Source organism: Bremia lactucae, linkage group LG6 (genome assembly GCF_004359215.1).
Source record: "Bremia lactucae strain SF5 linkage group LG6, whole genome shotgun sequence".
Taxonomy (NCBI): Eukaryota; Oomycota; class Peronosporomycetes; order Peronosporales; family Peronosporaceae; genus Bremia; species Bremia lactucae.
In genome coordinates, this window is record NC_090615.1 from 1,612,997 (window position 1) to 1,640,000 (window position 27,004).

The following is a 27,004-nucleotide window of genomic DNA, read 5'->3' on the forward strand; positions in this document are numbered from 1 at the left end:
GTCAATGAAGGTCACGGCGTTAAGGTGTGAATTTTGTTGCAAATAGTTTGGAGGCTTTGGAGGAGAGGGTAACCCTTTCGGGGTTCAGTTTAACTTTAATAACTTTCCGCAGCGGTGCGTGCCTAAATGTAACCATGGATAGAGCTCGTAGCATTAAACGAGTCTTCTACCTGTTGCCCAGATTTGACGAGCACTACCGCGTATACCCAATGTCGTTCTGTGACAAGGCGCATCTAGAAGATGGTGACAAGAGTACGTATATGCGACACAAGAAAATCTTTTTAGCTCTCCAACTTACAGTCCACCACTGCATGATGCATCGATAGTTTTGCTACCGCCCTCGGCTCTTGAAACACTAGGTACTAAGCATATAAATGCCGGATGAATGTAGCTGACCGGGTAATATTTGGTTTTCTCGCTTTTCATCGTCTTCTTCGTGGTCAGCCCGTTTGCATATCGAGTATCCAATGCTATTTAAAGTGACTAACGAAGGGGTTGAGCGCTTTTCGCACTGCGGTGTGCTGGAATTTAGTGCTCCTGAGGGAAGTTGCTACATGCCGTACTGGGTACGATTTGCGTTAATACGCGAGACGTGAGGTGTCGGTGATATTAATCACTCTCTCAATGCCTGTAATTTTTTTGTGTATTTTTTTGTATAGATGATGCAAAACCTTTTTGTAAAGGAAGGAGGGATTCTTAATATTCGAAATGTGTCGCTGCCTAAGGCTACGTTTGTAAAATTACGACCACAGTCTCAGGATTTTTTGGATGTTTCCAACCCGCGCGCTGTGTGCGTTACCTTCTTCAAATTGATATATGTGCTGCGTGCTAACATTGAACGATTCTTGTGCAGCTTGGAAGGCTCGCTCCGAAAGTTTTCATGTTTAACGGTGGGCGACACGATTTGTCTTATGTACAACAATAAAAATTTTATGCTGGACGTCCGTGAGGTGAAGCCTGCGCCTGCTGCCTGTATTATTGAGACTGATTGTGAGGTAGATTTTGAGCCACCGGCTGATTATGTCCCTCCAAAGCCGTCCCCTGCAGCAGCTGGGGTAGCTACAACTGTTCCATCGGACCTTCCCTATGGAGGTAATAGATAACGCGTTTGAAAGCAGCTCTGTGCTAATAGGCAGTATTATATTCGATCAGGTGTTCCAACAATGAAAGCAGAAGATATTAAGCCAGCACGCGTTGGTGGTGCTGGGTTTGGTAGCGGATTACGGCTTAAGAAAAATGATGAAAAATGTCTAACCGATCCAGCTGCTCTTCGTGCCACACGCCTTCGTAAATATGAAGCGTTTCATGGCACTGGCCACTCGCTTAGTGGTAAGACATCCGCATTCAGCAGCGTTTCTACTGGCGACTCGAGTCCAAAACGAAGTAGCAATGGCAAAAATATTCACAGCAATAGCTCCAGTAGCATTCATGGTAACACAAATGGTAAATCAAGCACAACTCCACAAACCAAAAAGGTTTCCATGAGCTATCGCCTTAATGGCGAGGTAGTAAATGTTGCTGATAAAGGAGAGGCTAATGACGAAGAGAAGAAAGAGAATGAAGAACACGAGGGTGTCGTTCCATTTCAAGGAAAAGGGCGGCGGTTGAGATAGATGTTGAGGCACGTGAGCGGTTATAAACGAAAAGTAGTGACATGTTCGAGCTGGTTTAACCGTTCTGCTATCGAAAAATTGACACACTCAATCACAAGTTTTTCATTCGCAAAGCAAATTTCTTTCCAATGACACTTGATTGAATTCTCATTCTATTCGCTTGGTTATGTAATGCTACTACGCGAACGATATTTAGTATTTGTGGTCAATTGTCAGCTAGTGCAACCAGAACATTCCCTGTAACTTTTGTTCGTCGAATTAATCCACACCCCTCCATATCAACCAGATGAAACTCGATATTAAAAGGCGAACTCTTTAGCCTAAGCTTTTTTAGTTGGAGCTCGTGCATCTCTTTGTACTTTGTGCGCTTTAACGTACGCTGAATCAGCGCCCGTGACTTACTAACAGCCGATACAAGTTTTCCCATTCCTGGAACAGAAAAAGAAAATACTATTGCATCGAGACGAGTTGTTGGGAGCAAAAACCCAAGCCGTTGGATTTGTCTTCAATACAGTATGCACGCTACGTTATTAGACGATTTTGAAGCGACATTGCTTCAGTAGATATGCCCGCGTACCCGATTAAAGAATGAGTTTGCAGTAAGTTCGCACCATCTACACCTTCATTCATTATCGATATGAATACATCCATTGGCACTGTCGATAAAGAAGCTAGTTTTGGAAGTGCTTGTCTGTATGCGGCCATCGCCTTGAGCTTGACCGATAAAGAAGAATTCATCGGATGTTGACGTATTTGCTCGCGAAATACATCCTCGTACGTCTTAACCTTGGCAAGATAGTCTTCTACACGTATAATTGCCCTATCTTCCGAGCCCGTTGACACCTTCAACGTTATTAGTTTGCCAATGCTTCGCAGTCGATGCACCTATAAACTTTGCCAGTCAATGAATTCTAACATTAAAGCGATACAAGCAAATTTTACATTTTGATCGATGAACGTTCGATTTGGTAAGATTGTGTATCTGCAAGCGAAATCAATATTTTGAAAAAAACCATCAACTCTATTGTCATAATTACAATTGGTGCCAGAGTAGTATCGGGGGCAACCCCTGTGCTGCAAAAGCATCGGCGTTGCGGTTCAGGAGCAACTGGATGGATGACATGGTATCGTCAAAGAAGTTAGTAGAAGCATCAGCATCCCATTCTGCGTCAACTTCCTCAATCTGTGCTTGCTTGCGCTTGCGCTGCCGTCGCATATTTTTCTACAGCTAAAAATTATTGTATTCGAGATTAGGGGAGAACGTTCATAAGCGAAAATACGTAAACTTAAAAGGAAAAATTATGTCGTCAAGTTGATATAAAATATGTTTTTTTTTCGCTTACGTTCAAACTACATTCGCGAAACTGTTTTCGATGTGGAAGTATTTAAATTATGGACAACGTGCAGGTTCTCAGATGCAGAAATTTCGAAGCATTCATCAAATCTTAAATTTCCGTAATTGTTCTATTTACAATTGTTAATAAAAATTGACTGTCGCTACATTCTTTTTCTATGTACGTATGAGTCAAAATACTGTGCCCAAGTATAAACGATAAATATTACCTTCGTTTCTCAATAAATTTTTGCTGGCATCAATGGCATAGCTCGTGAAGCTACGGGTAAAGGTGTTTTTTTTTAATTTCAACTAAACACACACTAAAATTGCCCCAAAGCGATTGACCGTCAAAGTCTTCAATTATAAAGTAGTTTATGACCGTAACTATAGAATTTTGCTTGAAGCGCGTCTAAAAACTCCTGAACGTCAATCACAAAATTCCTAATTCCTGCTCGTTTAACGACACATATGCTCTTACCGCAACCGAATGTAATTCTGTAAGCGCTCGCACGTCTCATCAATTGCTGTTTGAGCTTCTGGGACCAGGTCACCGTAGATAAGGAAGCCGTGCGAAAGCCCTGGATAAATCTTTAGCGTCGATGGCACCTTCAAAAATGAGAGGCGTGTGTAAAAGTCGACACTGTCGTCCAATAGTGGATCCAGGTCACCAACCACAAGCGAAGTCGGTGGAAATTTTTCCAGTAAGGAGTCTTCCGCAAGTCCAGGTGATACGCACGGGTCGTGAATATTGTGTTTATACTGATTTGAATGTCCGTGTGAAGGGTAGTACAAAGTGAGTGCTAACTCAAGGATGCCACGAGGTAGCACGGGGTCATTCTGGTGAAGAAATCGGGATGGCGACGGAGACAAGTGCAAATTTAACGCTGGGAACATAAACACATTTCCACTTGGGAGGTCGATGCCGTCTTGAATGCAGCGAATGCAAACAGCAGCTCCCATGTTTGCGCCTGCATAATGACAAGCAACTTAGTCAAAGACGTCGGCAATCAACATACATGCTATCCAAATTCGTACCCGCACTTTCGCCAAAGAGTGCAATTTTGCTTGGAGAGAACCCCAATCCATCGTTAAGTAGCCACTTGTAAATGGTAAAGCACTGGTTCATTGAATGTGGATAGTGCGTTTCTGGTGCAAGGCCGTAGTCTTGGAGGACAAGAGTTTGTAACAGTTAGTCATAATGATGAATTTGCAAAAAAATGTGCAGCTTACCAACATATACAATAACTGCGCCCAGCACGCAGGCCCAATTTTTCAAGTTCTTTATGTCTTTGGCAATAAATCGCCCGAAGAAACCGCCACCGTGAATGTACAGAATGACAGGACGCGTTGACGGTAGACCACATGCAACCATTCGACTGGTTAATGGTGTAGATGCATCCGTCCAAGTTCCAGCCTTAACAGAATTCACCGGTCGAGCACTGAATAGATAAATACCGATATCAGAAGCGTTGTCGCGCTTCGTATGAGAACTCGATCCATCTGTTGCCACATACTGCTTCTCAAACACAGGAAGCTTGGGACACTGAAAGTTTGTCATTAGTCGGACAAGTCGAGACTCACCGAAAACCTGCCAGCCCATGCGGATAACGTCTACATCGGGATGATCGATAAGCGTTCGAGTCGTGTATCGAGCTGCTTTAGCATTGCGGATCGCGTAGTACGGGATCGACAGTAGAAGCAGGGGTGGACCCAGAATCCTTAGCAGTTGCTTATTCTGCTGCCCTATAATTGAGTGAGCAAAAGCACTTGAAGCAGTAAGAACATTTGTTCCAATCTTAAATGCGGTGAACCCCCACGGTTCGGAAGACCAGTCATAGTATTCAGCAGGTAGAGGCACTCTCTCTACCAACAACGTTGTAGCATTTTTCAGGTCGTCATCTATATCAGCCTCAGTTGGGTTATCAATCAGCAATCGGTGGTCCGATGCATTGCTGATTGGTCTTGCGCGCTGTAGGACATGTTGGCACAGCAAAAATAGTCGTAAGGCCATAAGTACCCGAGCATGATGAACTTTGATGCGTCGCAAGGTAGAAAAACGATACATGGCTCGCTTGTAGTAATCGGTCGCCACGAGGACTACGAGTCCCCATTTGATCATTTGCTGCGTAGGCATCACTTGTAAAACAAACTGCTTGAACGACGAGCGAATGCGAAATTTCTTGCATAGGAACACGAAAACCAATGAGAGCACTATGGACGTCCTGGACCAGCGATTTTCGCGCTCGGGATTGTATCCAGATTGGAGTTCTTCAAGCACGTGTTTTGTCTCTTCGAGCGACTTTGTGGCATGCCGCAAAAGTGATGCCACGCCTCCAGACAAGATTGTGTATCTTTCATCCGTAGGGATTAATGGTATAATATCTTTTAAGGCCGTTTTTGTACGAAAGTCCACCGGCGGACGACTGGCATAAGTTTTTGAAGCCACAACGATCTCTTCCTTTATAAAAGTGTAAAGAACGCGTTCAAACGATGCCACTGTCAACGATAGGTGCTGCAGCTCTCGTCCCACGCGGCCATATGCATACTCGCGTATGATACGACGCAAGACCTGAATACACGACAAAACGGCGGTGCTCGTGCCCAATAGTGTCTCATAGCCTCGAATTCGCAACTCGCCCTCCTCGGTCGTTTCTTGCACATTAACACGAATACAGTGATCGATGAAGCCCATAAGCTGCACAGAGCTTTGGCTGCGCACGCTGTCACGGAACGGTCCCGAGCTGTTCATGACGGACAAGACGGAAAACCGATCGATATTTGAGATATGAGCCAATCAGATAGTCGGCGACTTCAACTTGCTGTTGTGCACGCTTCTCGCCAAAAAGAATTAGTAAATTGGTGTGAAATCTGCATCTGGTGCATGTACAACCAGGAACTGGACATCAGAATAATAATGCAGCATCGCTGTCGAAACATTAGCCACTGAGGAAGTTTTGAGGCCACAACTTAGCAAGAGTTTTGACTATGCCTAACTCGTCCCAATGCCTCGAAATCGATAAAGAACGAGTCGTTTTAAAGAACCTGGAGCACTAATAAGAAATGTGTTCGAGTAAAGCGAGCATGTAGCGATAAGTGGCGTGGTTGCGCCGCGAACTGAAAGAGAAGAATCGTAACGCAACTTATCGCTTTCAAGCTGATATTGCATGATCTCTCATTGATGACAGCAAGCGTTATAAATTGCACTATAATCCTGGCAATACCGATACAGAAGTAGGAGGCAGACAATTGACGCAATTGTGAAGAAAATCAATCGCTAAGATCTCATTGCTTCTTTTTCAAGTCGGCCAATGTACTCGAAGCGTACGAAAACTAATGAGCTGGTCAAGTTAGAGAGACCTCGCGCAAGCTTCTTATAAATATTGCGAACAGACGAGCACAGAAACAAACACGATACCTACTTCAACGTGGGCACGAAACACATTCATTGGAAAAAAAAACAAGTTTTTGAGTTTTGGGCACAGCGCAAAGAGCAAAATGTACAATTGATAGGCTGCTCAAATTTCTCGACAATGTTAGCACAATTTTTAAAGGTGACGCAAAGTACAATGTCGCCTGTCGCATTTTCGACATCAATTTAAAGATTTTTCGCTGGCAAAACTTCTCTAAAAAAAATCCTTGCTACAACGTAAAGTTTAACGAGGAACCTTTTGTTCGTACTGATAACAGTACTAGTCAACCTGAACTTATTCCAGAGAAGGTGGAATGCCCCCACTACTTCACGTACACGACATGCAGAGGAATTTCTTAAGTAGCTAAGAAGACTTAGCTACTAATGGTAGATTCTAAGACTTTTTAGAAACCCCGGTTGTAACGGTATTGCTAATGTTACACAGTCCCCATTAAGTGCATTTGGTACTTAATGGGATGGTGACAAATTTAGTGTGTCACATATGTCAAAGTTTTAAAAGAAAAAAATCTGTCATCACCGACCCTCTTCAAGCCGATGAACAACACTACGTGGCAACTATTAAAAAGATCTGCAGCTCCCCATCAAGTCTTCATCCACGCACTATGGCATCGGGCACCGCTACTGTCAAAGCTGTCCTATCGGGCGACACACTCGTGCTGATGGGCTCAGGCGCCAATACCTCCCCAAGTTGTGTTAACGCTGTCGTCGCTACAGGCCCCGCGCTTGGCACGGTCTCCCGAGCAAAGCAACGAGCCGTATGCTTGGGCAAGCCGTGAGCACCTTCGAAAGCTATGCGTAGGAAAAGTAGTGCACTTCAAAGTGGAATACCGCGTCCCGTCCATTAATCGCGACTTTGGTTCCGTGTGGCTTCCACCCAATGCACGTGGCATTAAAGAAAGTTTGTGTGTTATCCAAGCGCGTACGGGTTTCGCACGAGTCAAGACGCTTGAGCAATCACGAGATGGCGTCTGTGTGGACCATGAAAAAATGTTACAGCAAGAGCAAGTAGCTATGAACGAAAAGAAGGGAATGTATGCAGATGCCAACAGCGAGTCGAACGCTACAGTCCAATGGCAAGGCGCGGACACAGCGGCACTACTCGAAGAGCACAAGGGCAAATTAGTCCCTGCTATTGTCGAGGCCGTGCGGGACGGCGCTTCGCTCCGTGTTATCCTCAAACCCACGCTGCAACTTATAAACTTTGGGTTGTCCGGGGTGCAATGTCCGAGACTTAATCCCCCTTTGAATACTGCAGATGCCCAAGAGAAGACGTCGACTCCAAGTGGACCCGCACCCTATGCACAGGAAGCAAAACACTTTACAGAGGTGCGACTACTACATCGTGACGTGGAGCTCAAATTCGAGGGTGTTGACAAATTTGGCAACTTGTTTGGAAGTGTCGTGCATCCATCTGGTCGTAATATTAGCGTCGAATTGCTTCAAAATGGCCTTGGACGCATGGCTGATTGGAGTTCGGCGTTCACGAGTGCGTCCGTACGCGCTACGATGCGCAACGCTGAAAAGGAGGCGAAGCAGCAAAAGGTGCGTGTCTGGAGAGAGTACGAAGCTCCTGTGTTGCAGTCACCCAAGCACGTGAAAGGCGTGGTCGTCGAAGTGATTAGTGGGGACTGTCTTGTCGTGTACGTGCCGGATACTGCGCTTTTAGCTGCACAGGAAAAACGAATTTACTTGAGCTCATTACGAGCGCCGCGTCTTGGCAATGCACGTCGAAATGAACCGAATGCACCGTATGCAAATGAAGCGAAAGAGTATTTACGCCATCGTGCTATTGCCAAGACGGTGCATATCGAAGTTGAGTATGAAAAACCGAGTCCGGCGGGCCAAGGAGACGTCATGACGTTTGGATCCGTGTTTCTTGAGCCAACAGCCAACGCAGTGAAGAAGAATCCAGAGGCCAAGGGTGTCAATTTAGCAATGGATATTGTAGCTGCTGGATTGGCTGAGGTAGTCCGTCATCGACCTGAGGAGGAAAAGAGTGAATACTATGACGACCTCGTAACAGCGGAGACGAAAGCGCAGACGCAAAAGAAGCATTTGCATTCGAACAAGGAACCACCAGCTACGGAGCGCCGAGTGACCGATTTGTGTTTTGATGCGACGAAAGCCAAACAATTCCTACCGTTTCTTAAGCGAGAGCAATCAATTCGCGCTGTCGTGGAGCATGTGTACTCGGCTACACGCGTCAAGCTTTATGTTTCCAAAGAAAATTGCCTTATTAATTTTGTAGTTGCTGGCATTAAGTGTCCCCAGCCTGCTCGTCACGGAGCTCAGGGAGTGATTTTGCAGCCTGCTGAGCCGCTTGGGGAGGAGGCTAAACTATTTACTAAGCGTAACGTCATGCAGCGAGAAGTTATGGTTGAGATCGAAGACATGGACCGTGGTGGAAATGCCTTTGGTCCTTTATTTGTGGTCCCCAGTAGCGGGGGTAAGCCTGTGCGTGATGATCAACACAATTACGGCGTGCGTTTGCTTGACGAAGGACTTGCTTGGGTCGATTCTTTCAGCGTCGAGCGTACTGCCCTTGGCAATGTGCTTCAGCGTGCCGAAGAGCGTGCCAAGTCACAGAAAAAAAAATACTGGGCTACTTACGAGGCTCAAGCCAAGGCCCAGGCTGCTCAGCCCATTAAAGTAAAGACAAAGGACGAAATAATTCCGCGCGTCAAGCTGTCAGAAATTGTCAATGGGACGCACTTTTACTTTCAAAACGTTGGAGACCGCAACTGTGCCGCTGTGGAAGAAAAAATGAAAATCTTAACTCGAACACACGGTCTAAGCGGGAAGACTTTCGAGGTGCGTCGCAACGCTGTGTGTGCTGCCTTGTTTGATGACGGCAACGGCTCTACCTGGAATCGCGCTAAAGTAGAGCATGTGGCTTCCGATGGCTCTGCACGCGTTCGCTTTCTTGATTACGGCAACCAAGCAACAGTGACAGCGAATTGTCTCCGTCCGCTTGATGCTGATGCGCTTCAGTATCCTCCCCAGGCGAAAGAAGCAGTATTTGCTTGGATCAAGCCGCTTGCTGCGACCGAAGAGTTTGGATCTGATGCTGCCATTCGCTTAGGTGAAGTTGCGTGGGGCAAGATACTATCATGCCGTATACACGGCAATGATGACCATGGTCGTATGCAGGTATCGCTCTACTTGCCTGATGGTAAAAGTGTTGCCGGCAATTTGGTCGAAGCTGGTCTTCTGCGCACCGACCGCAAGGCGCTTCGCTCGGTTTTGTCCTTCCAAAAGCCTCTTGTCGAAGGAATTCTAACTGCTCAAGAAGTAGCCAAAAAGCAGCGCCGTTGCCTCTGGCAGTACGGTGATATTGAGTCCGACGACGAGCAAGATCTTTAATGTGCTCTTTCGTGTAATTAAACAACAACATTCAATTATTCACTTGAATAATCACCGTAAAACAATATAGAGACTCGTTCAACAAAAACACTGTTAACATGACTTGAACGAGCTACCATTGGTAATCACTCTAATGCTGGCATATCGTCGAATTCTTCAGCCTCTGCTTTTAATTTTTCTAGCTTTTCCAGCTTTTTGTTTTTCGCCTGGAGACGATCAAACATCTTTTCTTTGTAAAGTTTCTTTTCATCTTTTTTATACTTGGCTGCATACTGGCCCAGCAGAGCCTGCGCATGAAATGCTCAGCACCTAACAAGCATTGTGAACAACTAGGCCGTGCACATACCTGACTTCGCTTAAGGTCAGCCAGCGCATGCCCCATCGTCCGGTCATTAGAATCGCCGCTAAGGTCCATCGCCTTATGCAGACTCTTTTTGGCCTCATTTGCAAACTCGTACCCCTTGTCAACAATCCAAAATTCGCCCTGAATCTCTTTCTCAAGCTCAGCCTTGAGCTTTTCTGTGAACACAAGGCCTCGACGGAANAGCACACACCCTAGCACAGCGAGGAAGCGGTTTGCACCTGCTTCTCTTGCGTGCAGTGAGGTAGTTGTGGTGGGCGCGCAAGCGACCTCACCCAACACACTAAGAACTCTGGTGAAGTGACGTCACGGGAGCGGTAATCCGTCTCCTCGTGCGCACTTATCAAGTAGGAAGTAGTTTTCAGACTGATTTATATTTAATCGTATTAAATATAAATACCTATTTTACCAATTAAAATGTCATCTCTATAGATAACACTTAATATGAATTGCGATCGTATCTTTCTAGATACCTCGCGTAACGGATGACGCTAGCCGTCATCACGGATGACGCTGGGCGTTATCCCTCCTAATGTGAATGCACCCATGTGCATCACATACACAAGGATCGGTCACAAATGTGCACCACACCCGAGTGCTGGGTCTAATTACTTTAATTTAGTAATTGACCATCCCATTAAGTACACCAAGTGTACTTAACGGGGACTGTATAACATTAGGGCAACTAGCCCGTTACAGCTAGGGTGTGTGCTTAAATAGAGCGTCGTGCCCGCCTACACTTTAGACGGTAAATCCTAATTAATTCTAACTATCCCAATATTACACATCTAGTATCGCACATAAATGAGTAAGATCTGTACCGCGTAACAGTACTTAAGACAAATTTAGTGTGTCACATATGTCAAAGTTTTAAAAGAAAAAATATCTGTCATCACCGACACCCCTCTTCAAGCCGATAAACAACACTACGTGGCAACTATTAAAAAGATCTGCAGCTCCCCATCAAGTCTTCATCCACGCACTATGGCATCGGGCACCGCTACTGTCAAGGCTGTCCTATCGGGCGACACACTCGTGCTGATGGGCTCGGGCGCCAATGGACCTCCTCAAGAACTTGTGTTAACGCTGTCGTCGCTACAGGCCCCGCGCTTGGCACGGTCTCCCGAGCAAAGCAACGAGCCGTATGCTTGGGCAAGCCGTGAGCACCTTCGAAAGCTATGCATAGGAAAAGTAGTGCACTTCAAAGTGGAATACCGCGTCCCGTCCATTAATCGCGACTTTGGTTCCGTGTGGCTTCCACCCAATGCACGTGGCATTAAAGAAAATTTATGTGTTATCCAAGCGCGTACGGGTTTCGCACGGGTCAAGACACTTGAGCAATCACGAGATGGCGTCTGTGTAGACCATGAAAAAATGTTGCAACAAGAGCAAGTAGCTATGAACGAAAAGAAGGGATTGTATGCAGATGCCAACAGCGAGTCGAACGCCACAGTCCAATGGCAAGGCGCGGACACAGCGGCACTACTCGAAGAGCACAAGGGCAAATTAGTCCCTGCTATTGTCGAGGCCGTGCGGGACGGCGCTTCGCTCCGTGTTATCCTCAAACCCACGCTGCAACTTATAAACTTTGGGTTGTCCGGGGTGCAATGTCCGAGACTTAATCCCCCTTTGAATACTGCAGATGCCCAAGAGAAGACGTCGACTCCAAGTGGACCCGCACCCTATGCACAGGAAGCAAAACACTTTACAGAGGTGCGACTACTACATCGTGACGTGGAGCTCAAATTCGAGGGTGTTGACAAATTTGGCAACTTGTTTGGAAGTGTCGTGCATCCATCTGGTCGTAATATTAGCGTCGAATTGCTTCAAAATGGCCTTGGACGCATGGCTGATTGGAGTTCGGCGTTCACGAGTGCGTCCGTACGCGCTACGATGCGCAACGCTGAAAAGGAGGCGAAGCAGCAAAAGGTGCGTGTCTGGAGAGAGTACGAAGCTCCTGTGTTGCAGTCACCCAAGCACGTGAAAGGCGTGGTCGTCGAAGTGATTAGTGGGGACTGTCTTGTCGTGTACGTGCCGGATACTGCGCTTTTAGCTGCACAGGAAAAACGAATTTACTTGAGCTCATTACGAGCGCCGCGTCTTGGCAATGCACGTCGAAATGAACCGAATGCACCGTATGCAAATGAAGCGAAAGAGTATTTACGCCATCGTGCTATTGCCAAGACGGTGCATATCGAAGTCGAGTATGAAAAACCGAGTCCGACGGGCCAAGGAGACGTCATGACGTTTGGTTCCGTGTTTCTTGAGCCAACAGCCAACGCAGTGAAGAAGAATCCAGAGGCCAAGGGTGTCAATTTAGCAATGGATATTGTAGCTGCTGGATTGGCTGAGGTAGTCCGTCATCGACCTGAGGAGGAAAAGAGTGAATACTATGACGACCTCGTAACAGCGGAAACGAAAGCGCATACGCAAAAGAAAAATTTGCATTCGAACAAGGAACCACCAGCTACGGAGCGCCGAGTGACTGATTTGTGTTTTGATGCGACGAAAGCCAAACAATTCCTACCGTTTCTTAAGCGAGAGCAATCAATTCGCGCTGTCGTGGAGCATGTGTACTCGGCTACACGCGTCAAGCTTTATGTTTCCAAAGAAAATTGCCTTATTAATTTTGTAGTTGCTGGCATTAAGTGTCCCCAGCCTGCTCGTCACGGAGCTCAGGGAGTGATTTTGCAGCCTGCTGAGCCACTTGGGGAGGAGGCTAAACTATTTACTAAGCGTAACGTCATGCAGCGAGAAGTTATGGTTGAGATCGAAGACATGGACCGTGGTGGAAATGCCTTTGGTCCTCTATTTGTGGTCCCCAGTAGCGGGGGTAAGCCTGTGCGTGATGACCAACACAATTACGGCGTGCGTTTGCTTGACGAAGGACTTGCTTGGGTCGATTCTTTCAGCGTCGAGCGTACTGCCCTTGGCAATGTGCTTCAGCGTGCCGAAGAGCGTGCCAAGTCACAGAAAAAAAAATACTGGGCTACTTACGAGGCTCAAGCCAAGGCCCAGGCTGCTCAGCCCATTAAAGTAAAGACAAAGGACGAAATAATTCCGCGCGTCAAGCTGTCAGAAATTGTCAATGGGACGCACTTTTACTTTCAAAACGTTGGAGACCGCAACTGTGCCGCTGTGGAAGAAAAAATGAAAATCTTTACTCGAACACACGGTCTAAGCGGGAAGACTTTCGAGGTGCGTCGCAACGCTGTGTGTGCTGCCTTGTTTGATGACGGCAACGGCTCTACCTGGAATCGCGCTAAAGTAGAGCATGTGGCTTCCGATGGCTCTGCACGCGTTCGCTTTCTTGATTACGGCAACCAAGCAACAGTGACAGCGAATTGTCTCCGTCCGCTTGATGCTGATGCGCTTCAGTATCCTCCCCAGGCGAAAGAAGCAGTATTTGCTTGGATCAAGCCGCTTGCTGCGACCGAAGAGTTTGGATCTGATGCTGCCATTCGCTTAGGTGAAGTTGCGTGGGGCAAGATACTATCATGCCGTATACACGGCAATGATGACCATGGTCGTATGCAGGTATCGCTCTACTTGCCTGATGGTAAAAGTGTTGCCGGCAATTTGGTCGAAGCTGGTCTTCTGCGCACCGACCGCAAGGCGCTTCGCTCGGTTTTGTCCTTCCAAAAGCCTCTTGTCGAAGGAATTCTAACTGCTCAAGAAGTAGCCAAGAAGCAGCGCCGTTGCCTCTGGCAGTACGGTGATATTGAGTCCGACGACGAGCAAGATCTTTAATGTGCTGTCTCGTGTAATTAAACAACAACATTCAATTATTCACTTGAATAATCACCATGAAACAATATAGAGACTCGTTCAAAAAAACACTGTTAACATGACTTGAACGAGCTACCATTGGTTATCACTCTAATGCAGGCATATCGTCGAATTCTTCAGCCTCTGCTTTTAATTTTTCCAGCTTTTCCAGCTTTTTGTTTTTCGCCTGGAGACGATCAAACATCTTTTCTTTGTAAAGTTTCTTTTCATCTTTTTTATACTTGGCTGCATACTGGCCCAGCAGAGCCTGCGTATGAAATGCTCAGTACCTTACAAGCATTGTGAACAACTAGGCCGTGCACATACCTGACTTCGCTTAAGGTCAGCCAGCGCATGCCCCATCGTCCGGTCATTAGAATCGCCGCTAAGGTCCATCGCCTTATGCAGACTCTTTTTGGCCTCATTTGCAAACTCGTACCCCTTGTCAACAATCCAAAATTCGCCCTGAATCTCTTTCTCAAGCTCAGCCTTGAGCTTTTCTGTGAACACAAGGCCTCGACGGAAATGGCCCTTGCTATTGTTTGGGTCAATAGTTATAGCCTACAAGTACATACATTTTTCAATATCCTGAGAAGATCTTCCGACCAGAAATGAAGTACCTGATCACAATCCCAGAGTGCATCTTCAATCTTGTGCAGTTTTATTTTGCAAAGCGCTCGATTCAGATACAGCACCAGCTTGACTTTGTTCACCTTGTTTTTGTCTTCTTGAGACACAAAACTTTCCCATTCGTCTTTTGCGTAAAATATGTGCACAAAGCCCTGCAGAGTGCCATGTGAGTGGAACGGATGATTCATAATTATTCAAAGTCAGAGGACACACCGAGTCGTAACATTTTTGAGCTTGGTCATAGTTTTTCGCTCCAATTAATGCGTTGCCTTTATCTTTTTGCTCCAATGCACTCACAATGCGCTCATCTAAGAACGACAGCGTGAGCATGTTTTGTCGATCCTACTTTTGTAAGTGATGGCTCGGATACGTACCAACCGTAGGCGGTGGATTCTCCTCCATCATTTTCTTGTCTTCTTCAATTTGTTTCTTGCGGGATTCTGCAAGTTCAGCTTGTGTTGGGAACCGTGGTAGGGCATCCTTTACATTCAATCCAGTTTCATTAAGTAGCAAAAACATTTATGCAACGAAACACCGAGTACCTTAAAACGTAGCAGTTCAATCTCGAAATCAAGCGTCTCGTCCGGCTCGACCTTTGGCGCGAATCCATTATGACCGTATCCATATTCTGGGGCAATGATAAACCGAGCGATCTCGCCCACGTTCATTGTCGCGATGCCAATATCCCATCCTTTAATTACTTTTTCTGCAATTTTTGTTCATGTTAGCATATAATTTACAAAAAATGAAAAAATAAATTAAAATTTCGTATATACCTCGTCCTAATTGAAACTCGAATGGGTCATCCGTTCCTCCCACGTGCTTCCCGTCAATGATGTCACGACTATAGCAATACGTTTGTCATTAAACTTATCATCTACGAGGAACGCATGTGATAACGTACGTCGTGTCAAAAATTGATCCATCCATCAGTCTTCCTACGTAGTGAACAAATGTCGGACAGCCTTCCTCAAGTTTTAGCTTTCCACTCATTTTCCCCTCTTTGATGATCTACACTAGCCAAAGAATCTCAATTTTTGGCTTTATTATCATTCAAAAATCATAGTGTTGCTACCTTCTTCAGTACGCCACCATCAGCTTTAGGTGAGATATCAACAAAACCCTCGTCCCTGCAAAACCTGTTGGCGTCCGGGTCAAAGAAGGCCTTGGTCACACGCGCGCAATTCACGCAGAGCTTCTGCGGATGAATCACCAAACCTATGCCGCGACCGCCGCACTCAATACATTCGGAGAGGTCGGCGCTGCGCTTTCTCGATCGCTGCTGCTGCTCTTCTTGCTCTTTGTCGGACGACATTAAAGATTTTTCAAAATGCTTATTAATTTAGTGGGTCTTTCCTGACTTTAATTTAGAAATCGTATTTTGCCCAGTTTTTTTAAGACACGTCCTTTAAGTGTTAATTTCATGTAACGATACACCCCGTTACATCACCCTCCCTGAAACGACGATCACTCTGATTCTCATTGAATAGAGTGGTCACTATAAGACCACATAATTGAAACCGATGTTGATTGGTCAGAACCATCATTTTCAATTTTATCACATGGCGGCTAACAAGTCCATGCAGTCATCGAATAGCGCGGAACCTTCGGCTGCGGTACATGCAGCCGCGGGCGACGCATTATTGTCTCTTGCGGCAGACGTTTCGTCTGCCGTAGTCTCATCTTCTTCCGCAGCACTAGATGTTGCGGGTGCACATGGTGAGTCACCACGTGAGAGCTACCAATCTTTGGAGGTCGACTATGAATGCGAGTCGGACGAAATGGCCGACTCGGGGAGAGCAGAATAGTCGCCTGATCGTCGTCAGGCGGCGACTATGAGCCTTCGAATCAGGGAGCTCAATCGGATAGACGTGCTAATAGCGTTCGCTTTAGCATGTTTGGTTCCGACGATGAGGATAATTCCTCATCGCCAGCACCTTCTCCCGTGCCGTCACCCGAACTTATCTGTGTGCGTGGTGATGACGATGACGTAAGCCATCGTAATAAAAGTTCATGTGGTAACCCCGCTTCAGTGCTACCACTCAGGGGGGGGGGTGCAGACAATATAATGCCTAGTCTTGCCCCTGAGAAAAAGCCGTGGCTTTTGCCCGAACGGCTAGTCAGTGACTTGTCTGGAGAGAGTACTCTTCACCATAAATATACTTTATGTATTGCGGGAAAGCTACGCGGACTTGAATGTTGGCTGTCCGTATCTTTGAACTTCGTCTTCGGATTTCCCGAAGACGATCACAAAAACAATGGAATCCTTGTGTTTGTCGACAGATTCAGCAAGATGGTACATCCTGTTGCAGTACCAGAGTCGATCACGGCTTCGGGCTGTGCCCGGATCTTTATCGACACGGTATTAAAACTCTACGGTTTACTCCGTGAACTGGCCTCCGATAGAGATTTACGGTTCACGGCGGAGTTTTGGCAATCCGTATTCCGATCTCTCGGAACACGACTGACTATGTCAACTTCTGAGCATCCAGAGACAGATGGTCAGACGGAACGCGTAAATCGCGTCCACGAAGAGATATTATGAGGTTACGTCCAATCGTATCCGAATTGGAGCGAGTTTTTACCGATGCTCGATTTTGCCATCAACAATTCGGTGCATGCGTCTGCAACGCATACACCGTTCTTCGTGAATGGCTTACACCATCCACGCATACTCACCTAATGAGAGGGATCTTTTAGTTTAAGGGTGGGGGGACTCGCACGAGCAAAACCATTTCTGGCTTATGCTAATCGCGCGTCAGAGTTACCAACGACGCGAATGACGTCGATGTCGAAGCAATCGACATCGAAGATGAGAAGAATCTCATGGCAGTGCGCTCAAAGCGCACTGGAAACGACAAAACAAATGAGTCAGCAGAAGAATTACTGGTGGCTCGAGAAGCAATAGTCCGTTCGTACAGGATTCCATTGCTAACGCAGTGGACCGACAGAAATAGAACGCAGACAAACATGGAAGAGCAAATGTTCTTTCATTTAAAATTTATGACCTAGTACTACTCTCTACGGTAAACTTACCTAAGCGCGAAGTCACTAATGTGGGTACTACCCAAGTTCATTGGGCCATTTCTAATTCTGCATCGCAGAGGCAATGCGTACACAATAGAATTGCCTCGTAGGATGCGAACGCATCCTACGTTATACGTTGGTCGGCTCCGCCCGTACCACCAGTACGCCGTTTCTTCCGAGGACGGATCTGACCACCCTTCGTAAGAATCCCTTAAAGATTCTTGTGGTCACGAACCAGATTCTCATGCTGAATATGGAGATTCTCATGTCGAGTCTGAAGATCCTCGATACCGCGATGAGTTGACGATAGCTCATCACGAAGAGCGTGATACTTCCATTCGTACTCCAATATTGAGTACGCACTCTATGAACGGTCTTCCAACCGTTCGATATAGTGAGCCTGCATCGTCTGCTCCAACGAGTGAGGCTTACCACGCTCGTGATCAAGACCCGCCTCCAATGCATGGTGGAAGTGGTCGAGTTTGTCGATCTTCGACTCTAGATCCGACACACAGGTCGGATCTATTTCTCCCTCCTCCGCCACAACCACTAGTGGATTCCCACGTGGTCAACATTTCCTTGAGAAACGTATTCGAAATAGCCGTGATGTGAAGGGGCAGCGAACGAGTTATCTTGTTCGCTGGCGCGGTTACCCACCTTCGCATGACAGCTGGGGGCCTCGTTTCCAGCTGATTGTTGACGTTGAGGGCCTCGTCCATCAGTATAACGAGACCCATCCGATGGATAAAAGGCCAATCGGAAAAAACGCGCCCCTGGCGCTCGTAAGTCGATTGCAAAACATCAATTGCATCACGCGTCTCGATAGAGATGCGAGCTCTTTGCCAGGGCGAAGAAAGGGAATCGACATCCCCTTTCACTCATTTCGTATTGTCGACACAACACGGACAGGAATACCCCACGTAAGGCATGGAAGTCTTGCATCACGAGACATCCGATGCAGTTTTAATCTTGCATCTGTTGAAGTTCGGTGTTCAAGCATAACGCGAATCGCGTTAAGTATTTGAAGCCAGGCTACGCATCAATGTCGATGGCATTGCGAATAAGTGCGCTCCAGGTTTGCATCAACGAGATTTTATCTCGCTTGTTTTTGCCACTACACCATCGATACTTAATAAAAGCATCGAGATAAAAATCTTCCTCAGCGCGAAAGTTCTTCGCGCTGGGATCTGCCGGCACTGGTAGAGTTTGGAGAGGTGCACGGGATGTCGGGCTAGGCTTCACCCGTTGACATACCTCGCAAGAACAAACGTACATGAGCACGAACTGATTCTGGGGGGGGGGCAGTAAAAGTCGCGACTAGCTGTCGCCGGCAACGGCTGTGTAGTACAGTAAGCCGTCGCGTGTTGTGTATCGATCTATTGACCAATTTATTGGATGGATTCATCCGATGATCCATTAAACGCAGAAGGTCTTTATCTTCTGTGAAGGCTTTCATTATGTCATCAAACAAAGTTGATGACGGAACACTTGTAATGATTGTTGCAACAAAGGGATTAGTCTCTCTGTTGGAGTGCGCAGCCAGCTCGAAATTGGGTCGGCGTGATAACGCATCAGCGACGACATTAGGTCGTCCTGGTTTATATTCCACGGAGGAATTATACTCCGCGAAGAAGGATAGCCACCTCGCCATTCTTTGCGAGAGGTGGGCTATTTACGGCCGTGCGTAATGACGCATGGTCCGTATAAACGATGAATGGTCTATCACCGAGGAGTTAGACCCTAAACTTAGTCAGTGTATATTTAATGGCAAGGAGTTCCTTGTCCTGCACTGGGTAATCGCGTTCAGCTGGTTGCAGCTAACACGATTGGTTACAGACGATGCACTCTGCGCCGTATCGTATTGCATTAACGCACAGCCGATTGCGAAACCGCTGGCGTCACAGACCACATGGAATGGTCCGTCTTGATCTGCAGTCGCCAAGATAAGCGATTGCATCAAGCTTTGCTTGATACCCGAACGCTGACAATCAGCGTTCCGTAGCCATTTCTCGTCTTTTATAAGCGACGAGAGAGATGAACTGTCATCTCATCATAAGTGCGTGAGTACTTGTGCAAGTATGCCGAAAATCCAAGGAACTTATTAAGTCCCTTGAAATCGACTGGAACTGGCCAGTCGATAATTGCCTTGACCTTTTCGGGATCAGGGCGCACGCCGTGTTTACCGACGATGCACCCGAGAAGTGGTGTTTCGCTTCCAGCGAATATACACTTCTTGAGATTTTCGTACAACTTATGCTTTCGCATAAGTGTAAGAACCTGACAAACGTGAGTTTTATCAGCTTTCACGTCCGTCTTTCCGTCCATGGCCCAGCTATGGACGAATACATCGTCAAGATAACTCGGTGCAAATCCTCGCACCGGTCTCAACAGATTCGTTACGCATCTGTTGAATGTTGCAGGGGCGTTACTAAGCCCCTGTGGCTTACTAGCCATTCCCAGAGCATCCCGATGGGAGTGCTCACTGCTGTGAACGGGATGTCCCGTTCACGCATAAGGATCTAATAAAATCCATCCATTAGATCCATAGACGAAAAGATGGTACTCTTAGACATGCCATCTCTGATTAGGTCTTTTCTAGGTATCGGCGTTTGAGCCGGTACCGTTGCAGCATTGAGTTATTGAATGCGTGCACTATCCGCCACCCTCCTGTGGCCTTTGGCAGACAGAAGGTCAAAGAGCTATATGGGGAGGTTGACTCCCTTACATGGTCCGCTTTTAATCGATCCATAAAGAATTTATCGATCGCAAGAACTTAATCACGAGGCAGTGGTCACTGCTCCATGACACAGTAATTCGAGCCCGGTTTGAACTCGATCTCATCTCGAGTGCCTTTATCCTTTGGCAACTCGCATAGAACTGTATCAGGGAATACATCCCTGAATTCAATCAAATCCTCGTATAAAGAATTTGTCTTAAGTGACTCCCAGGATTGAGTAAAATATCTCTCAATCCGAGTCTTTACATCGAGGACACTTTCGTTTATCGATGAGCTGCTGAGAACCCGTTCGTTCTCTGCAAAAATTACCGCTGACCGAATATCGGTCACGTATTCGTCCTCTGTGACAAGTGCGCAGATCTGCTTGATTCTACCACTATGCAGCTCTCTCAAGGACCGCTTGGGTTCTAGGGTTGGTAGTTGACTTATCTCCAAAACTAACTTCGGAGGCGCATACAGATCAAGAGTATAAGCGCCTACTCTTGATCCGTCATTAATTAGACATTCAATGTCTCGGTTTTCTCCTGGGATTTATCCACAGGCAACCGAGGGATCAATCCCTCGGGATGCTGAAGTCTAGTCACTTCAGCATTAACTATTTGAGGAGATTTTCTTTCAAGTACGTGGGGACTTATTCCCTCAACGTCTTCCGACTGTGATCGCGCTATCACAGTCGGGTCCGCTACGGTCGACTCTTTACTCGGCCTAGGACCATCGTGTTGTCCCTTTTGGTCACCCGGTACTTTCCTTGAATGTCGCCCGCTAGGCGTACATTCATGTCTCAATCCACTCGACTTATTCGAATGGTGGACCTTCGGCGCTGCCTGTGCATTAGCACGGCCGCTGGCAGCTGACTCCACAGAGTGATTAGTAATCACACTGTTATCTTGTGCAGTCGTACTAACGACTGCGCCACAAGTGAGGCTATCGCACCCACTCGTAGTACATCCACACTCTTGTGGACGCTCAAGGACGTTCATCAGATGGCCATCTGATGTACAAGTGGCAGGCATCTTTTCGGATCGATGCTGGCAGCTTATTCTTGGCTCATATTATTTGGGCCCAGGTTAACCTAGGCTGACATCAAATTTGTCATCCAAATCCAGTACATTGAAATCATCATCGTACTATATATCTTTTAGCGTGTAGTGAAATTTCACTACGCGTTTTATTACTGTTATCGATGCACCTGTCGCTAGAAGCACCGTCATCCTCGTTGGAGGGATGTCGCGCTCAGCATATTTGAGCCTACAATCCTCTAGCGACTGGCGACGAATTAAGTTATTTGACGCCCCACAGTCCACTAGGGCCCTCTAACCTGGCGATTAGCTACCCCTCATCACCAGGTGCAGAGACACATAATGATTGTGAGTCTGGAGCCAATTCATTCAAGAGGTTTGCAAATTTTCTTGAGGTTGCTGGATCAGTAGGGCGTTGCACACCTACTAACCGTGAACATTTCTTTGGCGGTCCGCCTCGTTGTTGCAATTTCGCAACAACGTCGGCCCCGCGATCGTTGCTGTAACGATGTGTATCGTTACATAAAATTAACACTTAAAGGTTGTTAATATATATATTATCTAAAAGGTAGATAATGTTTAGAGAATATAGCTTTCGATCGCAATATTCTGAAAGCTTATCCATTGGAGATATATACCAATTTATCTACTTTCCCCGCGGTCCAGTCAGCGCTGGACGCGCGCAAAGAGAAAGTCAGATAAAACTTAGTACATTTTTTGTATTAGTTTATAATTACGTTAGTATTAAGTATATAAAATAGAAGAACTTGATTATATCAATACAGTTTTTAATAAACCCTCTTTATAGCAAGTGTTTTAAAGAGAGTCTTCCTCACGTACTAGTGTACGTGAAGTGACGTGAGGCACCAATCGCACTGAGGCAGCGCGAAGTGGACTTGTACTGAAGCAGTACAAGTCGGCACTGCCCCGTTCCAGTTGCCCTTTTTGGCCTTCAGTGCGCCCAGTACCGAAAGGTACTGGGCGTGGGGCACAACACTTATGAGCGTAGCGATTGCAGAAATGCAATGGCTTAATGTCCAAAAAGCAAGGTTTCTCGCTTTCGGCATAAGAGAGGTCTAGAGGTTCTGGATCTTCAAGCTCGTGTCGTCTTGGAGGACGATATGATGACGAACTAGCTTGAGCCTGTCTCAAGCTGAAGGCCTCCTATTCCGCAACGGATATTGCTTCTTCAAGCGTATCCAATTCTAAGCGGAAAAGGAGGGTCTTTACGGGACGATCCGTAAGACCTTGCACGAACACCGTCAACGTGTGTTCATGACCCGAATTGTTCGTGATGCAACTCGCTAAGAGTCGTATGTGCTGCGAATCTTAGCAAGTTGCATCACGAACAACCGTGAGCTCGTTTCTATTTGAATCAATGGTGTCCACCTCGTACTCTCTAGACAGCCGTGAGCACGTGTCCATTTGAGTCAATGGTGTCCACCTTGTACTGTTCAGACAGCCGTGATCACGTGCTTTTTGAATCAATGGTGTCCACCTCGTACTCTCCTTTGGTAGCAGCACAAGCTGACGCAAAGCTTGTGCCACGCGTCTGCGCAATAATTACACCGTAATTAAGTTGTCGAAACGCATGAACAAGAACGGCACGATACTGCACGGGATAAAATTAGTTGTATAGAGTAAAAGATTACAGCGCAAAGGTGGCTCGCCATAAAGCATCCGCTACCGATGCAGACAGCGCACGTGTTCGGGGCAAGATGAGACCCTTGGAGAGGAGTGAACTTGCATCAGCGTGAACATCACGCTTGCCTTGCTTGAGTTTCAGAAGCTCTGATAGAACTCTGGGCTCAGCCCTAGGCGGTTCAAACGTCTATTTGAGCTGGACTTTAAAAGCCTCTAGCGACACAAAGACATATGGGTCGCGCAACTTAGGGCCTAGCGCATACATTTTGGCACGACCTGCCAAATTTGACTGAACAAATGTGACTTGCATTTGCTCGTCGACGATGTGACAAGTCCTTATGGCATCGTCCAACTCGACGAACCATCTTAAGAGGAAGACTTCTTTGACTCCCCTATACTTAGAAATATCAATCTTAAGGTTTCGGGACGACGCGCGTGCGTCATTCCAGGTACAGCGGTCTGTACCTGTTGTAACCTCAACAGTTCTGCCTGTTGAGAGCCTTGATGATTTAGCAAGGCTACCTTTTCCTTCGCCTCGTCAAGTTCATGCTGTATGAACTTGGCGATGGCTGAATGGAGAGCAACTCTGTCCAAATCGTTCCCTACGGTCGAACCCATTCGTTCGACCGCACTCCTTTCTATGTCACTTAGAAAGGAGTAGCTATCACGCAAAACGTGATGCGTATTCCATTATCATCTAACATGTCCATTTCAGATGATAGAAATGTGGTCCTTGGAATGACTACAAAGTGCTACCAGGTGTAACCGGGCTATGCCGACTTGTACTGCTTCAGTACAAGTCCACTTCGCACTGTCACTCACGTACACTAGTACGTGCAGAGGAAGACTCTTTGTAATACACTTGCTATAAAGAGGGTTAATTAAGTATTAATATAATCTTGTTCTTCTGCTTCTATCTATCGAATACTAACTTATTATATACTAACACAAAACATGTAATAAATTCTTATTTGTATCTCTCTTTGCGCGTGTCCAGCGCTTACTGGACCGCGGAGCAAGTAGATATAATGGCCTATATCTACCAATGGATAAGCTTTAATGGCTGTTATGCCTCAGGGGCAAATAAATGCCCCAGTTGCTATTAGTTGTATGGTGACGCCATTCTTCAGCCGTCATAGAGGTTATGCAACGACATATTTCGGTAGCAAATTTGTCCATAACTGTTTGAGACAGGGTCTGCCAGATGTGGATATTCACATAGACAACTTACGAGCAGTTCTGGAGTGCATAAGCAGAATAGTTATATGTTAGTGCATCTAAGAGCATTTTTGGTGCGGAAGAAATGCCCTTATTAGAAAACTCCTTAGGAAGCGAGGCATTTGAGCAGACCCGCTAAGGTAGAGGTCATAATTGATTGGCCGGCTCCTTAAAACCAAGAATATTTGAGGTAGTGGACGAACCTAGCCATTCGATTGCACCATCACAGCAAAAATCACGCTGATATGGCTCGGTCTATATCCAATCTCCTTAAAAGAATACGGATTGGTGCTGGACCAGCACCGAGAATGACGCTTTGAAGCGGTAAAGGAAAATCCCCAATTTTAACTTTGCCTGATCCAAATCGGCCTTTCAGTGTCGTCTGTGTATCATTTGACTTTTTTCATAGACAGTGCTCTGTTAAGAATGGGAGATGGACGGAAAACGTCATTGCGTTCGAGCCCAGGCAGCTCAAAGCTGCAGAAATTACTAATTCAGTTCATGATAAGGAGCTCCTTCCTATAAAGTACGCTCTAGAGTGCATCTGCTTGGTCCCAAGCCTTTCATGTCCTATACTATCATGCATTTTTACACACCGCGACTAAGTCGCCTCACCACTCAGTCACCACACCATGGCTGATGCATTATCACGCAGGCCAGATTATGAGTCGCTCATGTTACGACTGATTTTTCGCCAGTCTCTGACTTGATTTGTGCGGCGGATACTAAGGATGACCGGTGTATATTGTTGCTACGAGCCTTCAGGAACGAAGAGTTTAAAGACTCAAGCATTGATTTATCGGCACGACTTAGGGTGCGGGGTTTATCGATACTCTATCGATAGTAGCCTATTGCATAGGTGCGTCAAATCCTCCGCGCATCGTAGTTCCTTAATCTGTGAAACTGAAATATCGCTGATTTTCTATGACGCACATGACACTGTTTCAGCTGTAACCACGGCCAGGAAACGACCAATGGCTCGGTGAGCTATATTATTGGTGGCTTAAACTGTGTCAATGCCCTGTCTTATAGCATGCCCTTAAACGAATGCGAGCTCCTTCCTTAAAGATGGTGAGTATACGTGAACATTGATAGGAACACTTCTTTGAGATAAAGGATGGGGAAACCCGAGCACACCACGCTTAAGCGTGAAGACGAATCTTGTTGAGCGCCGAATCCATTTCCTAAACGCGGCGCCGCCAACACGCTAGGTGCTACGCATGACACCAGGCCTAGTCCCTAACCCGCTTGGTGAGCAGCAAGAGCAGAAATTCACAATGTGAAGCAAACTCGTTTTCTGTACATGGCCATTGCGACGAATAGAGCTCACCGAGGCTGCGTCGTCAAAGCTCCTAGTGTGGACTGACGTTACCGTGAGGTTGCATACCAAACGTTGGCACTGGTTCCAAGGCTAAGACGCCGGATGAGCTGGCGACACACAAAGCCCCTAACTAAAGGTTTCTTACACCACATAACGTGACAAGGCCAACACTTGACGCGTCTGCATGATCAACCACGAGGTGTCTCAGTGTCCTCAATGAGGACTATACCAATTATATTGTTTCGCGATGAAACGAAATTAGGAGATGATTGTGAGTTTATCCGATGGATTCACACTACCCGATGCATAAGGATTATATGAGCTTTACGAGTCAACGCCGACGTGGTGGACGTTCATTTAGAGCGAAAACCTCTATATCATTTTGCGAGACTAAAGGTCAAAGGCCAATTGGAATCTGTGTGTCGTACACAGTATGAGGCTCGTACGTGAGACAACAAATAACGTATACGAGACTGTTAGACTGCGTTCGACGACATAGTGTCACCATTATTATAGAAATTAGTAAGAGTTGGTAAGATTTTGCTTCCCGCGATGATGCCCTTATTCTTCCGTTTCTATGGTGATGTCGCGCTTTATTGCTTAACATATCACCGAACCCATCAAACGGTGTCGCATAAGCTATTATAAGGCCTTATCATTTATGAGAGAGTCGACACGGCAATTTCCGCCTCGCGAAATAAAATGTTGAAGATCTCAGATGTTTTCTGAAAAGCGACATTTGGAATGGTAGTGATTAATTAAATAAGAAACGGCCAATCTCAACGAGAAAGGTAGTGACTTGTTTAAAATAAGAAACGGCACATTTCAGTTGTTGATGAGTAACTGCATTTAGAAAGATTGTTACTTGTTCGCGACTGCAGTCTCTCACTGACCTCATCACTGAAGTTTGCCATTTGCTATATTGCTTTTTGAAACTCATTATAGGCATCCGTGTAGCAACAAAATCCGGTACGTTGCTCTAGATGTACCGAAAAAGGACATTCTCGTATCCGACGAATGCTTTAATACCAGCCTATTGTTCTCTGACGCTCTGTGGTAACAAGTCACGAAATCTGTCGGCGCCGACGATACTATTCATCGTAGGCAGTCATCCTCATTAGGTCTCATGTACTGTTCAAAATAAGATACCACGGTGAATTGACCGCGTAACGAGATGTAAGTCTCTACGACTAGTGGAGGTCGTGGACGGACTTCGAAGCGCTATTAAGTGTGACGTGGTCACTTGGCACAACGACGGAGGAAACGAGCAGAACAAACTACACTTGAATTTGAAAAAGCTATTCATTAAGTGTAATGGGGCACACATCGGTTGGAGAACCGTTGTTGTGGTACTTTTACCTTATGGGTAAAACAACCTTTTATCCTTTTCTAAAATTGTCGATTACTAAAATCCCATTTATTATGGGTAACAATTGTGGTGGCGGCCAGATATCTCGTAATGATGCAGTACTTTTGGATCGTACCCAGCTTTAAATCGTAGGAATTGTGCATAAAAAGAAGGTTACCGGCATAAAAA

General features: G+C 46.2%; 5 protein-coding genes across 5 annotated transcripts; 2 read left to right on the top strand and 3 right to left on the bottom strand.

The window, feature by feature from the left end:
* Positions 1 to 134: 134 nt before the first annotated feature.
* CCR75_002256 (uncharacterized protein) lies at positions 135 to 1,747 on the top strand (the record flags this gene model as incomplete). Its single annotated transcript, XM_067960354.1, has 5 exons — positions 135 to 252; positions 445 to 566; positions 660 to 790; positions 854 to 1,092; positions 1,153 to 1,747. 5 exons carry the CDS (start codon positions 135 to 137, stop codon positions 1,611 to 1,613), a joined length of 1,071 nt encoding a protein of 356 aa, XP_067819001.1. The 3' UTR covers positions 1,614 to 1,747.
* On the bottom strand, positions 1,732 to 2,935 carry CCR75_002257 (uncharacterized protein). The gene is made up of 4 exons (XM_067960355.1): positions 2,651 to 2,935; positions 2,556 to 2,595; positions 2,191 to 2,498; positions 1,732 to 2,116 (listed from the first exon to the last, which is right to left on the bottom strand). The coding sequence occupies exons 1-4, from the start codon at positions 2,827 to 2,829 to the stop codon at positions 1,819 to 1,821; spliced, it is 825 nt and encodes a 274-aa protein (XP_067819002.1). The 5' UTR covers positions 2,830 to 2,935; the 3' UTR covers positions 1,732 to 1,818.
* A 488-nt stretch (positions 2,936 to 3,423) lies between these two features.
* CCR75_002258 (uncharacterized protein) lies at positions 3,424 to 5,698 on the bottom strand (the record flags this gene model as incomplete). Its single annotated transcript, XM_067960356.1, has 3 exons — positions 3,424 to 3,917; positions 3,985 to 4,113; positions 4,180 to 5,698. The coding sequence occupies 3 exons, from the start codon at positions 5,696 to 5,698 to the stop codon at positions 3,424 to 3,426; spliced, it is 2,142 nt and encodes a 713-aa protein (XP_067818994.1).
* A 1,283-nt stretch (positions 5,699 to 6,981) lies between these two features.
* Positions 6,982 to 13,853, top strand: CCR75_002259 (uncharacterized protein; the record flags this gene model as incomplete). Its single annotated transcript, XM_067960357.1, has 3 exons — positions 6,982 to 7,071; positions 7,094 to 9,670; positions 11,115 to 13,853. 3 exons carry the CDS (start codon positions 6,982 to 6,984, stop codon positions 13,851 to 13,853), a joined length of 5,406 nt encoding a protein of 1,801 aa, XP_067818995.1.
* On the bottom strand, positions 7,005 to 15,816 carry CCR75_002260 (uncharacterized protein; the record flags this gene model as incomplete). The annotated part of the gene is made up of 9 exons (XM_067960358.1): positions 7,005 to 8,045; positions 12,157 to 14,139; positions 14,199 to 14,432; positions 14,492 to 14,653; positions 14,715 to 14,981; positions 15,044 to 15,207; positions 15,278 to 15,345; positions 15,406 to 15,512; positions 15,577 to 15,816. The coding sequence occupies 5 exons, from the start codon at positions 15,814 to 15,816 to the stop codon at positions 14,844 to 14,846; spliced, it is 717 nt and encodes a 238-aa protein (XP_067819102.1). The 3' UTR covers positions 7,005 to 8,045; positions 12,157 to 14,139; positions 14,199 to 14,432; positions 14,492 to 14,653; positions 14,715 to 14,843.
* Positions 15,817 to 27,004: the final 11,188 nt, after the last annotated feature.